This window comes from Sipha flava, unplaced genomic scaffold, assembly GCF_003268045.1.
Source record: "Sipha flava isolate LNK unplaced genomic scaffold, YSA_version1 102_pilon_pilon, whole genome shotgun sequence".
Taxonomy (NCBI): domain Eukaryota; kingdom Metazoa; phylum Arthropoda; class Insecta; order Hemiptera; family Aphididae; genus Sipha; species Sipha flava.
The window spans coordinates 443,739-459,009 of NW_020271716.1; the positions used below are offsets into that span (position 1 = coordinate 443,739).

The 15,271-nt window shown below is 28.9% G+C and overlaps 1 protein-coding gene across 3 annotated transcripts in view; it reads right to left on the minus strand.

The window, feature by feature from the left end:
* Positions 1–3,204: 3,204 nt before the first annotated feature.
* The window catches only part of LOC112681264 (metal transporter CNNM4), a 71,878-nt gene continuing 59,811 nt past the window's right edge, over positions 3,205–15,271 (minus strand). Inside the window, exons 6-13 of one of the 3 annotated variants that reach the window (XM_025551535.1) lie at positions 13,200–13,391; positions 10,284–10,430; positions 10,049–10,189; positions 9,627–9,899; positions 9,010–9,263; positions 6,025–6,099; positions 5,332–5,422; positions 3,818–3,904 (exon numbers count right to left, since the gene is read on the minus strand). In XM_025551535.1, the coding sequence (XP_025407320.1) occupies positions 5,333–5,422; positions 6,025–6,099; positions 9,010–9,263; positions 9,627–9,899; positions 10,049–10,189; positions 10,284–10,430; positions 13,200–13,391 (1,172 nt within the window). In that variant the 3' untranslated portion in view covers positions 3,818–3,904; position 5,332. Of the gene's footprint in view, positions 3,905–5,331; positions 5,423–5,763; positions 5,904–6,024; positions 6,100–9,009; positions 9,264–9,626; positions 9,900–10,048; positions 10,190–10,283; positions 10,431–13,199; positions 13,392–15,271 lie in introns of those variants that run through there. The other 2 variants (XM_025551531.1, XM_025551540.1) reach the window with 2 other exon arrangements.

The following is a 15,271-nucleotide window of genomic DNA, read 5'->3' on the forward strand; positions in this document are numbered from 1 at the left end:
TAATATATGATATTTAGTACTTATAAATGCCTACTGTATTGTATTCACTAGGTAATCAGACCAATATTTTTAAATAGTTTATACATATATATATATATATATATATATTGTGGCCAGTAAATGCATTCTATGAAATATACTTTAATAATATTTCTTTCGTTATAATTATTTGTTGTCAAGTGCCAATACAATATAATATGATGCCTACTTGGAACAATATTATTGATTTAGTTATACAAATTGGTGCTATTGTACTATATTTGACTTTTGATTATATATTTTATAATTAAGAACTAAAAATAAATGTATGCATAAGTTAGTTTAGGTTAGGTTAACAATGATTGAACAAGAAAAACGAATGCCATAAATATTATACATTAAAGTCAATTTTCTATTTATCTATAATTATAATAATAATAGTTTAACATATTACATATATACTGGACAACAGAGTAGGTTTTTAATAATAATAACTTTTTTTTAAAAAAAAAAAGAAAAGATATTTGATTCATCTTTAATACATTACAAATAATAAATCATTTTATGGCTATTATAATATATTTTTAAGTACTAGAAAGATTGCTCTATTTTGATATAACTCTATAGTAGACTATAAATGTCGATTGGTAGGTACATTAAAAACTATTTTTATTAACGCTTGTATCGGTACTGACTGTGCAACTAACAAATTATTACAAAAATTTGATTTAATTAAACAATTATTTATACAAATCATTTAAAATCTGATAATACTTAGCATATAATCGATATAGCAGCACAGGCAGTATTCATTTAGCATTATAATTATGTATTATTCAATAATACAATTTTAAAACTAACATCAGTTAAAAATAAATAATATATTTTATGATGGGGACATACATTTGTGACCAGTCAATGAGTATATAATATTTCATAATGATTCTACACAAAATAAAAGCTTTAAGTGTTTAATATTAAAATTAGTTCGAAATTATTCTATACAGCTACTGTGATCAGGTGATATTAACTAAACATTTTCAAACTCGACCATCAATAATAATTGTACAACTATAACTTGGCCAAAAAAAAAAAAAAAAAGAAATGATTAACGTTATAATTATTTAATTAACATATTTTTTTATATCTTAAAATTTATATATATTTATATTTATTTTAATAATACCTAAACTATATTACCATTAAACTTAATAACCCATCAGCAACATATATAATATAAACAGACTGAACGCGATAATCGGAGTAATATTTTTTTAATAATACTTTTCCCTCATCATTTTATAGCACAAACATTGTATACGTTATTAGTAGATAAAAAATAAAATAAAATAAAGTAAGTCTAAAAAAAAATTACATGTGATAATAATAACAATAATGATACAAGTAAAAACAATATTAACTTTTAATGTTCATTGCAATAATTCAAAATCACCAAAAACTACACTCAATGTCTCAACAATAACATTTTTGACTCTAAGTTAATGAAGAAAAAAAAACAATAATAATTATAGACATGATGCATCCTTGTCCATCAACAACTAACCAACCTTAACAACAATTTTCCCGTTCAATATGAATACGTATCGTGAAATAAACAATAAAACAATCAATAATATATATGTATTTTATCACACGAAATGATCCGATTTACCATCGTTTGCTGACTGTAAGTAATACACATTTTGTAATAATATGGAACGAGTCATAGGTAAGACGATAGCGTAAACAAGATCTGAAGTTGGCATTGCAGCGAGTTAAATAAAAAAAAAAAAAAATGTTTACAATGAGAGAACGGGCTAAACAGGGTTGGTAAGTTACGGTTGAATTGGTACTAGAATACGTAACATAAAAAATTACTGCGACGAACACGTTGTACGTGGATTGCGTTATTTTCAAGGGTAGAATGACAATTGTGATTTATGGAAATCTTTGAAAGAAATAAAAAAAAAACCAATTATATTGACTTCAATCGGCTTTGGTAGACTATATTCACATAGTTCTGTAGCAAAAAACAACTTAGCAGGCGTGTTTGGAATATTTCGATTTGTTCGACATTTGTCGTATAAGTCAGAAGATGAAAAAAGTAATTAAAGTAAAAACGATTCGAATCGAATAAATGATTACGACATGGCTGAGCACCGAGTTGTATAATATATATTTACAAGGTGTGTTTGCGAGTGTAGGACATTTTACATTACGATCCGACTTAGGGGAGCAGTATTTAGGATTGTATTTTGATGGCAACCAGTAAATTATTATTGAATGGTTTTAATAGATTATTATACACCTATTTAACATTATGCATATCGTGTCTAAGATTACTTACATGCATCAGATAACTATTATTCAAAATTTAGTATACAAATATTAATAATCATAATACATATATTTATATAAACTTTCAACATTAAACATATCTATCTATTTTGACAAATTTTTTGTTCAGATTTTACTTAATTTTTTTGTATTTTTTTGTTTTTAACCAACTTCACTTTAAAGGTATAACTATAATATTGTAATATATTTTATGAAACATAAGTTTCGAAAATTAATTTGTTGATTTTGAAGCTAAATATAAGTCTCCAAAATGTAATTTCCATTATAATTATCTATGTAATATCACTTATACTATAATTTGAGCGCATTCCTAATAATTATAAAATGCCACGATTCAAAGTTTATATATGTCAATTAAATAAATTGTAAAATATTTATATAATATAGTGTTAATAGTATTACATAAGAAAAGTTAATTAAGAAGTCGAAGAACATATTTTATAGGATTTAACAGTGATGTTTTTTAATGTATTTAATATTGAGATTTAATTTAATGAAGTGATTGAATTATTTTTAAATATTATATTAACTTGAAAAGAAAAGAATAACATTGATAATCCATATATTCATTTATTTATTTAACCCAACTAAATGAAAAAAAAAATACGAGGACTCGTATACCTCTGAGATCACTCCGAGGGTTTATCAATCGATCAAAAATGTTAGGGACACGAAAAGCCTAAGAGATTCGTTTTTGTATATGTACAAAACAGATTTCCGTGTCACCGGGACACAAAGCTTAATTAATCGAATATATATATATATATATATATATATATATGTGTGTGTGTGTATGTATGTTTGTATATATATATATCACACACACACATATACACACATATTTATAAATAATAATTATAAATATATTAAGCAATATGATAAATAGTAAAAAAAAAAATTAAAAAAAAATAGAAATACAATATAATAAAAGCCATTTGAAGTAATTAGTCATTAGAATGATAAAATGGGAGTAGAATTTTCTGTGAGTATAGCCGTTACAATTGCTAAAAATTATTTTTGTCCTTAACGGACATGTAGAGAGCGCAAGTTAATATACAAACAAATTGATTAACCCACACGCGTTTAACGATTGTTCAAAGAGCCTCTCGATGGATTTTTTTTCACACTTATTGAACACAATCATGTTGGACTAGAACTACTTTTGAATTATAACTATAACACATGTAATACTAGAAACAAACTTAACGTGCTTATGCGTAACGTACGTAATGTCTACTTTAACGTTCAAACGTCTTCTATCTAATGTGGAGCAAAAAAAAAATATTACAATAATAAATAAATAATAATAAAAAAAAAAAAATGTTATAAAAGAATCAACTAACGAATATCATCATAATAAATAATCCTAAGATGATGGATTAGTGGCGTCCGGTTTAGCGGCAGCCGACGACGCGTTTGTGCCTAAAAGTGTGATTTTCTCTTCAGCCGACGCATCGGATGTACCTTGAGGTGTTCGTGAGTATGATACGGCTATTGATGGATTAAGTTCTCCGTTATTGAGAGATGCTGCAGCATTGTTCGAAGTTGTCGATGGCGGTAATATTGTCTGGAAATGGTACGCATTTGATTAGATATACGTTATTTCTATAACAGTGGTATAAAAATAAAACATTTAATGTTATGTAAAACAAGTTTTATAAGCTCGAAGTACAACAATGAATTATGCGTGTATCATACAATACATAATTAATAATATTGTGTGATGCGTGTGTATGGAATGAGAATCTTTGTTGTGAATGGTAACAACTTATCGCCAGTAGATTGTAACTTTGTACTGTAAAACTGCGAAAACTATATAATCGTTAATTATTTTGATTGTAAACAAATAATACAGTGATTACACGTATTAATAACAAATAGCGAATGTGCGCACTCGAGTGCTGTACTAGGTATACAGAAGCAAAATAGTTATTGAAATTATTAGAAAATTGTACTGTTCAACTAATACGTTTTTCTTAGCTCAATTCAATGAGTTACCTTAAGATTAAATTTTCGATTGTTGTTCTATTGTATTGCATTCGGAGAGAAATTTTAATGAAGACTAACTTAATATTATTTTTTTTCGTTTTTCAATTCGTTGTTCTGATATACTGAATTTTTTTCTCTCTCTCGGTTTTCCTTGTTAATGAATGTGTACAGAAAATATGTTTAAAAAGCTTAAATATAGAATGAGAAATGCATTGTATTTAGTATACGTCGATACAGTATACTGATCTAGTAGTATACGTAAAAGTTTCAAGTCGAATGGTCCAATTAAGATAATACACCTTTGTATTTAAATTATTGGCATGTTCAGACAATATTTTTTAGCGAAGCTTATAGAATTTTGATACAGTGATATTTTCGATTTTTGACACCATATAGTAGATGGATTTAAAAAAGTCGGTAAAATATCGTTTTGAAATATAGGATTTTTGTTGTATTAAGTGTTTTTTTTTTAATTCACTTAAAAGTAGAGATAAACCGTTACATTGAAAAAAAAAACTTTGAGCTAAGGTTGCATCTGATTTACATTATGAAAGCTATTATAAATAGCTTACAAAAAAAAAAAAAAAAAAATAAAACCAAAAAAATAATACATTTAACAAATAACATTAGAAATTAAAATTGCTTTACTCGAATCAAAAAATGGACGGAAAATAGTTAGACGTTAATTTAAGTTAGTCTAGCTAGTCAGTTCAAACTATATATGCAGAAAACACATGACTGATTTAAATACTTTAAAGTACAAACAAAGCATTGGAGAACTATTTTCAAATAAATGTTAAAAAGCATATTATTAATGTAGAAAAAACCAAATTAAAACCGTATTCAGTAATTTTGGTAAAATAAATGGGATGTTATCATAAACTATAGTTGAAATTAAGATCGTCAAATCAATATCAATCAAAACTCTAACCAATCAAGCGCAAAATTGGTTAATATGAAAACGTTGAGCATTATTCGAACCACACACTCTCTCGTTCCTACTACCTCATATAAACAGCTCGTTGCTGTTTCTTTTCGTATTACTCGAGCGTCCTTCAGACTTGAGGGGGACAAACGAACTTTTACGGTGATTGATCTGCGAATGAAACATATCATTGTACATAACAGTATGTAGGTAAATGGTTAGTTCCTCGTCATTATGTATGTGTAAATGTAACAGTCCAATGTAATTAAAAAAAATTAAATAGCAATGACTATAGTATTATATATTGTTTATTCATTCGCATTAATTTATCAGAATGATTTTAATGGTAGCAGTTTAAAAGTTTACTTGAAAAATATAAATATATGTATCAACGTGGAACAATTTAATAAAGTTTAAAGCGTGCTTTTCATAACCGTGTCGGTAAAATCATGATGTACCATAAGAGTTTTTAACTTTACGTTTCTTTTTCATTTCAGTTTCCCTACTCACCATTGAAGAGTTATACAAGGTAAATATTTTTATGTTTTTTTTTTTTTGTTTACAGACTAGTTTCTAGCAGTACAAGTGTTCGCGGACTGGAAGCAGCGAACAAATCCACCTAAATACGAAGTGCGAAATCTGAGATGTTGGGCTGAAAACGCGTTTATACCAAAAATATTAAAATCACAGAAACTGCAATTAAGTTTTTTCTGTGTGACATATTATTGAGCACTCTTTTCGTATGAAGTTTCAAACGGCGCGTTGCATATTACCTGGGATGCATTTCTAGTAACGTCAGGAGATCCTTGAATGCTTTTTCGATCTTCATCTCCGTATGAATGGAATAGCTTTAACAAAAATAATAAAAAATAATCAAACTTAATACTAGTTGTACAAATTCAAAAGACACATAAATATCATGTAAAATTAGATAGTTAAAATGAATAATTTAAATAAGTTCATAATACTTTTAAAAAGTTATAATATTTTTTATTTCAGAACTTCGTATAATTTAAGAGGTATCACAAATGTGTGATTTCTATCTTACGTATTATTTTTTTATGTTGACAGTAAAAATTACTTATTGTACGCTGGTACAGATAAGAATATTTCAAATTATTACCTTTTTTTTTTAATATTTACTATGTCATCTAAACATGTGTTACAAAAAATTAACAAAATTCATTAATATGGGTTATATTCTTTGATTATTTGATAAAAATGAGAAACAAAATAATTCCTTGTTAACAAATAAAAACTTTAGTACAAGTTCCAGTAGCAAGCAAGATCTTAAATCGAATTTCACGACAAACAATTAAAAATACAATCGGCATAGTCAAATAAATACACAAATATATCCATACGGATTTGGTAAGATTTCTACATCGCTCGTGCGATCGGATGAAATTAATAGTCATGTAAAAAATACATTTTAAAAGTACAGTTATCTCTCATTATCCGTGGAGGTTGCGTTCCAGAAAAGTTGCGCGGATAACGAAACCGCGGATAAAAAAACCATAAATCAATGTAAAAAAGGAGATTAGGTTTTATTTTCTTAATCTTAAAAATCACATACATATTTTTACCATTTTTTAATTGATTATTTTCAATTTATCTAATTTATTAATTATTTATACACATACTGTACATACATATGTATTAGGAAGAATGGAAAATTTAAATTAAATCACACTAAATTTATTAGAAGTAATTGTACCGTACACGTGTCACGCAAAAATATCAAGTGTAAACAATAATTGACGATTATTTATTGTACATGTGTAGTCTGTAAGTACCTTATCTGTGGTATTTATCTATAATAAATAAAAAGTACCTACGTAGTTGTATTATCTACAGTTATTTAAAATAAAAATTATCTACGGTGTCCGAATAATAACGATAAAACATTATCGTATTAATAACATTTTATCGTGGACTCAACCGCGGATAATCGAAATAGCCGATAAAAAATCCGTGGATAAGGGATTACTGTATTCAAATACAGATATCTGTTTTCAAAAGTATTTAAAATACGTATATGAATACTTGATAAAAGAAATTATTCAAGTAAGAATGCAGATACTTTAAAAAAGTATTCATAGATACTTTTAAATATTTAAAAAAATGTTGTAACGTTTTTTACCTTATAATTATAAAAAACATAAAAGAATTTTAAAAATATATTTATGTTTTCCATGGTTGCAACAAATAAAATAGTTCAGAGTTTCTCAGGACATAAATCGGAATTAAAATGTAATTAGAAAATGGAAATACAACGAATTTCAATTTTGGTATGAAGTTGATAATTAATGTGGGTAGTAATACAGTATCTGTATAATTTATTCATAACAGTGTATAATTTTGTGGATTATAAATAGAGTTGTTAGATTCTGGTATTTGAAATGGAATTGTCTGAAATTGGATCTGCACAGAAAATTTCTTATTACATGCCATATATACACACATATATAAATATTGATTTTATTTATACAACACGGATGGTTGATAAATCTTATTAATATAAAATAAATGTGTAGGTTACTTAATTTATTATTTTAATGTAGTACTGTTGAAATAAAATTTGTAAAAGAAGTAATTGAAAATGGTACTTGAGTTTGAATACAGATACTCTGAAGTATTTAAAATACGTCCAAGTATATTTTTCTATTTAAATTATATTATTAATATTTAAATTTTTTATTTGAGTACGTGAAAAGTATTTGAATATTTTTACTCGAGTACTTTATAAGACTGGAAATCATGCTTTTAAGAGCACGTTAATGATATAATGTACGTTATAAAGGATTCCTTTTGAAAATGTGCAACTATATATACACTCACGATAGTGTCGGGCAATGGCGAGGAAACCTATATTTATATGCATGACGAGTCATAGTAAATATTCTACTAAATGTAAATGATTTATTCGCTAGGTATACAGTGTACTTATCAAACATTGAAAAGGTTGGGTACCAATTATAACTGGTTTTCTTAACTTAATATTCAATATTTTCACAAGGAATATTCTTTCATAGGATTCAACTTAATTTTAGTGTCCCGGCCATGGGGTGACCATTACCAAAACAAAATTGTATACGTATGACGATGGACTTCGGCTTCATTGGTAGTTGTTCGCGTGAAACTAGTAAACGGAGAAACAATAACATATACGTGTCTTATTGTCGTGCGCGTTATATTATATTATTATATTATATATTCGCAACCGACGACATTTTATTCGAAACGCGAGTTTCAGCGCCGTAACTAGAGGTTGGTGAAATGCGCAGCAAAGTAAGGGGACCCGTTTGAATTAAAATTAGCCGGTTTCCCCACACCCCCACCTCGTATAAAACAAGCGCAAAAATAGAATTCGCCACGGACGGTAGGTAAGGCATAGTGATGGACATGAGTAACTAATAACTACCGACTAAATCGGTTGTACTGAATAAGTTTATTAGTCGGTTTATGACAAAAATATTAATTGACAAATAATTTAGTCGACTAACGAATAGTAAAATTAGTCGGTAGTATTTCTAAAACTGTAACTAATATTCGATAGTCCGAATTATTCGGTCGTGCTTATTATTAGTCGGTAGTATTTTTATTCGACCAATTAGTCGGTAATATTTTTATAAGTATAACTAATAGTCGGTAGTCCGAATTATTCGGTTATGCCCATCACTAGTGAGGCACCGGCGATCCTTGTCTACCGCCGCACGCGGATCCGTAACACGTCAGCGGGACGTTGTCATCATCACCTTGTCTACTTCTTCGTCGAACTCTCCGGCGTTGGACATCTTCTTGGAACGTTCCATAAGCGTGGCGCGTTTTGCCGCCATGTAGAACGAACGTTTCACGCGCAAGTACATCACTTCCGTAACCGCGCGCACCGTGTAGTCGGGCACGAACGTGTAACGCAACATAGCGTCGATGTTGACCGATTGGATGCTTCCCATGTTGTTGACGTTCGATGTGGCCATCGTCGGGTTGGAGCCGGACGGCGGGGACTCACCTGAAACAGTTATATTATTATTATTATTGGCTTGTAATGGAATCAGTGTTCGGTCTAAGTTTAGGGAGGCTAACACCGTTTGGAGTAACAATACATTTGCTCAACATAACACTTGGATATTTATTTAATACACGTGACCTATCAAATAACTATAGAAAAAAAAAAAAAATAAAAATAATAATAAATTCAAGTACCTTAATTAAAAGTTAAATTAAAAAAAAGAGCGAAAAAAACAACCGACAATCTTCAATTTTAGATTTTTGTTTTAGAGGTCCCGGCGAGTTGCGCCCCCACTAAATCCAGCACTAAATGGAATCGTTGTCAATGTAAAAAAACCGACATCGACCGCGTTGACGAACTCACCGATGCCGATGTTCTGATGCAAGGCTTGTGACCCGAAGTACGTGAACGGACCGCTTTCGAACACGAGGTTCTCCCGGCCGACAGTGACTTCGACGCGTCCTTCCAATATCAGCACGAAATAGTCGACGGGCTTGCCCTGCTGGTAGATGACGCTGGCCGGGTCGGACTTGAATCGTTCCTTGTCTTTCATTTTTATGTGGAATATCACGTCCTGTTTCAGCAGACGCATCAGGATCGTTTCCGACACGACGTCCGTCTTGAAAGCTTCGACGCCTGTGGGGAGGAAAACATGATGAAATCGTTGACTCTGGCAGCGCGTTGTCTTGTCAGCGACGCATTTTTCAAATAAGACAAGACAACATAGTAATTTTCATGCCACGTTTTTATTTAATAATTGTATAAGATATGCGCATGTATATTACTCGACGATAAGAACTGGAATGTGGCCAAAGTGAGCTGCGGGGAGATGTGAATGCGCTGGTTCTCGCTGCGCTCGGCAAATGCTGTGAAGTCTTGAGCTCTATACGAGCGCTGTTGTCGACGTTGTTTTGACCGGTTGTCAGCTGGAAATCAGAAGAAAACAATTTGTTTTTAACAAATGTTTGAAAAAAACATTATACTGTAACACTCGAAAGTCATTATCAAAACACTACTCACTGTAAACATCGGTTTCGTCCATGATCTCGGCTTGAATCAATTCTTCAATTACGTCCTCTAATGTTATAATACCCACTGTTTCATAAAACGGATCACCTTCCCCTTCATTATTTACGCGATGAACAAACGCCATATGTCCTTTTATACCTGTTTTTTATTATTATATATTATTATTATCAATTATCAAATATTATCAAATATAGCATTATATAACTTATTAAACGGAATAGGTATTATATATTTCTACATGAAAAAATTAAAAACATATTGCCAATCTTTATCACCCATACGTTAATATAATAACTAAACGCTTAAAATCATCAATAATATAATTATATAATAATAAAATAAAGAACAAATTAATATAATAAATTTGTAAAAATATGAGCAATTCTTTGTGTTCAAGTTTTTCAAGAGCATATAATATTTTCTCAGATTCAATTGTTTTTATTGATATTTATTTAAAAACAAAAATAATTTAAACAATTGTTTTTTATAAATAATTGTCAGTGACTTTGACTATGAGTTATTAAAATCTTCGTGGGTTTGAAATTAAATTTAAAAACCTCTGTTCGAGTAAAGACTTACGTTTTTAAACGGCTATGTTTTATATAAGAAAATAGTTGTATTTTTGTTATCTAATGCAATTTTAAGAGGAAATTTAACTATAAAAAAAAAAAAAATCATAATTCATTTGAGACAATATTATCAACACATACAATTATTTTGTAGCTTGTTTATGTTATGTTACAACTTGATCATTTTTCGGGTCAAGTCCAAAATTAATAACACAAGTTTAATTAGCTATTATTATCTTCAATAACAATGAAAAATAAACATAATATTTTACTTGAGTATAACTGAGTAAGAAAGAGCAAATAGTTTTATTGTTGTTTTAAACAACTTGTTATTACAAACGTTCAGTAAATATTAATTTACCTTTACCATTCACAAAATGAACAAGTAATAGAAAAAAAAAAAAATTAAACAGTGGGACAAAAGTTTTATCTGAGAACTTAACTAGATACTGTAAGAGTTTCAGTAAATAAATCATATGTTAATATTATTATTTTGAAATTCTTTCGTTGTATTGAGTTTTATTTTCCATTTATTTCTATACCTCATACATTTATGTTCTCAAATTTTCAGAACACTGCAATATAATTTTTTTTTTTTAGAATTGATTACATGATATTTTTGTAGAGTATTGATTTATTATTGTCCTTCGTCTGGTTATCAATAATATGGTCACATATTCAGACTTTGTACTCTTATTAAACTACATGTTGAAATCAACCACTGAAGAAATGTTAAAATGTTATTCACGTTATTATTGAAGAATAAATATACGTATTTAATTTTATATACAACGCTTACTGTATAAGTTCTGTCAATACTCTGAAGAAATACCATGTATCCATATGAAACGAATATATGACGTATTAATTAATGATCAAAATTTTAAAGGAGAAATACGATTCTACAATAAGTTTGTGTCTAATAAATTTTAAAAGTTCGAGGTCACATAAATTGGTAGTTTTAGTAATTTGGTAGTTGAACACTAAAACAAAAATAGAATTTCTAAGTATACTGAGTAAATATGAATAATAATTCAGCAGTTTTTTAGTCATTATAAGTCCTTACAATTTTAATTAATACTATTTGATCTGGAATCATGATTACTATTCATTTTTTCGAATCTGGTAAAACATCCTGAATTTAACGTTGAATATTTTAAAGCTATAATATAATAGACAAAATAAGTATGCCTATGTTGAAATTTCAGAAATAGATATTTGTTATATAGTGAAATTATTACAGTACTATTCACAAATTAGGAAAATTACTTGTAAAATAATTAATATTATGAACCACAAACAAGTAACGATATCTATTAAGTTTGTAAAATTAAATATTTATATTATAATGTACTTATTTTCTGGTGTTAACCATGTTAATTTGCATATTTAAATTTTTTAGTAGTTAGGGTATAATTTTTGCACTGAAACTCGTTAAAAAAAAACTTTTCACTATGATGAACGTTTTTAACCACTGATATTATTGTGCTACTATAAATAAAAAAGTATCGTACCAGTACAAAAATTTAATTAAAATGAAAAAAAATTAAAATGCACTTTACATAATTGATGAATAATATACGAGACGATATGCCGAATGTTTATGTGAGGTAATCAAAGTATAATTTTACGCCCAACACATTTCGTGTGTAAATAATCATATGCCACAGATAATTTTATTATTATTTATTTTTATTAGACAAATAAATAAAAAATATATATCTTAATCTAACTTATACTAAAAAAATGTACAGGGTCGCTCCACATTAAATATCTTAGTTAATCCTGTTATAAAAAATGTCAAATTTTCAATTAGTAAGGTAGTTCAGTGCATTATCTTTTATTATTATTATTATTAATTTACACCAATATTTATAATTTATACTAATTTTACGATTGTATTCCGAACGCATAGTATGAAACTCAAGAAATCGAGAAGCTAATCCCTCTTTATTTCACCAAGCCTACTAGGTTATGTAATTATACATAGTTACGAACAAACGAAACGCAAACAAATACGGTTGGTGTAACGCTGCAGTGACGTAATCCAGTCTTAAATCTTAGGGGGTTTATATGGCCTCACTACACTATAACCTAAAAGTATGGTTCAATTAATTCTGAAAAACGAATTTCGATTTATTTCGCAATGAGATGTTATGAGCAATTCTTGGAGGTGGCCCTCCAAGCTTATTTCTGTCCTTTTTATTGAATCAATGCATTTGTATTTTTTTTCCTTTCTACTCTCACGGCACTGGTGTACGAGTGCAGTACCTAATGTAATTCATTACTGCTAAAAGTGCGACCGACATTACGCCTGTGTACGACATCATCGACTCACCTTCTTTGAACTGTTTGAAAAGCACGTCGAGCGTGGTGTCTTCGAATACGAAATAACATGGATTCTGGTAGAATTGGCACAGCGTTTTAAGTAATGTGTTATCGTCGGGATCGACTAACGCCAAGTCCTTGATGTACAACATGGTGACAATGTTTTGGCGGCTGTCTTCGTAAACGGGTATCCTCGAGTATCCTGAACAATAACAATAAAAATAAAATAAAATTCAAAACTATTATAACTGTTGTTGTTCTCATGCGGACAATGCGCGAAAGGATGTGTTAATGGATTACGCGTGCGGCAATTGGCAATTAAAAAAAAAAAAAAAAAAAAAAAAAAAAAAACCGGCAACGAACAAAATCCATTAAATGCTTTGAAAGATGGTAGGGTTCATTGACGAATGGATGAGAGCATTAGGGGAAACGGAGATAAAATATCGATGGAACTATTTTTGTGGATCCCAGATGCAGCATTTCGCAAACAAAAATTGGTAAAATATACGATATCTGCGAATATATATATTTATATATGAATATGTATTGTACTCTCGGAGTCCCACATGTGTTTTGTACTTTAAACGTACAAGCCACAAACCACCCTTGGGTCGAATGAGAAAAAAAAATGAAATTTTTCAACGAATTACTATTGCTCAACGTCGTCGCCACGACGGCGTGATATTTATAGTTCGGTAGTAGCGGTGGTGGCAACGTTTCGTTGGCCCGGTGCCCGCAGGCGCCTCAAAACGGATTTAATTTTAATTTTTTTTTTTTTTTTTATATATTTTAGTCGTTATCCACTGCCCACTTATGTACAACGGTGCACCATTGATACTAGAAATATTTATACGAGTGTGCATAGAGCTGAACAATTTTTCAAATATCGTGCGCGCACCTGCTACCACCGCTTGGGAAGAATGTAAAAATGTAAATTTAGATCGTACGCTAATCGTAGTGTGATGGACGGGATGTGCATTTCACACGATTGCCAAAAATCGATTTAAATATATTTTTTAGATTCCACAAATCCTACGTATTTTATATAGGGCCGTTTGTCACCATCGCGACCGGATTGTTACCATTCTCCGCGGTTTCTGGGAGATAACATTTTGTTTACTGACTTAAACACGACTTGTTATTTTTGTCACCATTATTGACGTTTCAAGAAATAATAAATCGCATCGGTCCGATGAGTCGTTTAAAAAATTAAAGATCAATTTATTTTTTATTTTCGTTAAGTTTCTACCAATACACAGAAAGTAGTAAGAACTGTAATCGAATACATAAAACATGTTTTTAAAAAACCGTTTTCACAATTATTTTTTATTCTGTATAATTAATAGAGTATAATACACATTATACACACTTTTGGTTTTAAATGTATAACAACCATTTTTCAGTTATTTTAAATTCGTAGACCACTGCAGAAAACCTTGAATAGACATTTATGACATTAAAATATAATACAACTAACTATTGTTCAAAACTGAATAATCGGTGACAAACAATGAATTAACGATAGAGAGAAGAATGTTTTTACTGCATTAAAATGTACAGATCATATTATATATATTGTATCCTGTGGTTATATTTTGTTATATTATTACAGTTTGGATTCAAAATAATTTACTATTTTATACTATTTTTTAGACGAATCTGCATGTGGTATTCGATTGAAGAAAATAATTAGCAGTTGATCGAATAGTCTACGGACAATATTTATTTTAACACCTATATATATATATATATTCACATGAATTAATATAAGTATGTCAATATAAAATATAATAAAGAACAATCTATCATGAAATTATTTAAACAAATGTAAATACAAATTTATTCAACAAAACATTTTACGAAGGAAATAGTTAATTAAGTTCACAAAACAAATATCATAATATTTGATTAAAATAATTATTAAGAGAATTAATTTTAATAGAGTTAACTGGAAATAAGTATTAAGTGTAACGCATTATTAATTTACTGAGTGGGTTTTCGTTTATTATTATAATCTTAAATTAAACGACATTGGCAATATTATATGAACACAGAACCACAGGACATCCAAAGTTAAACGCC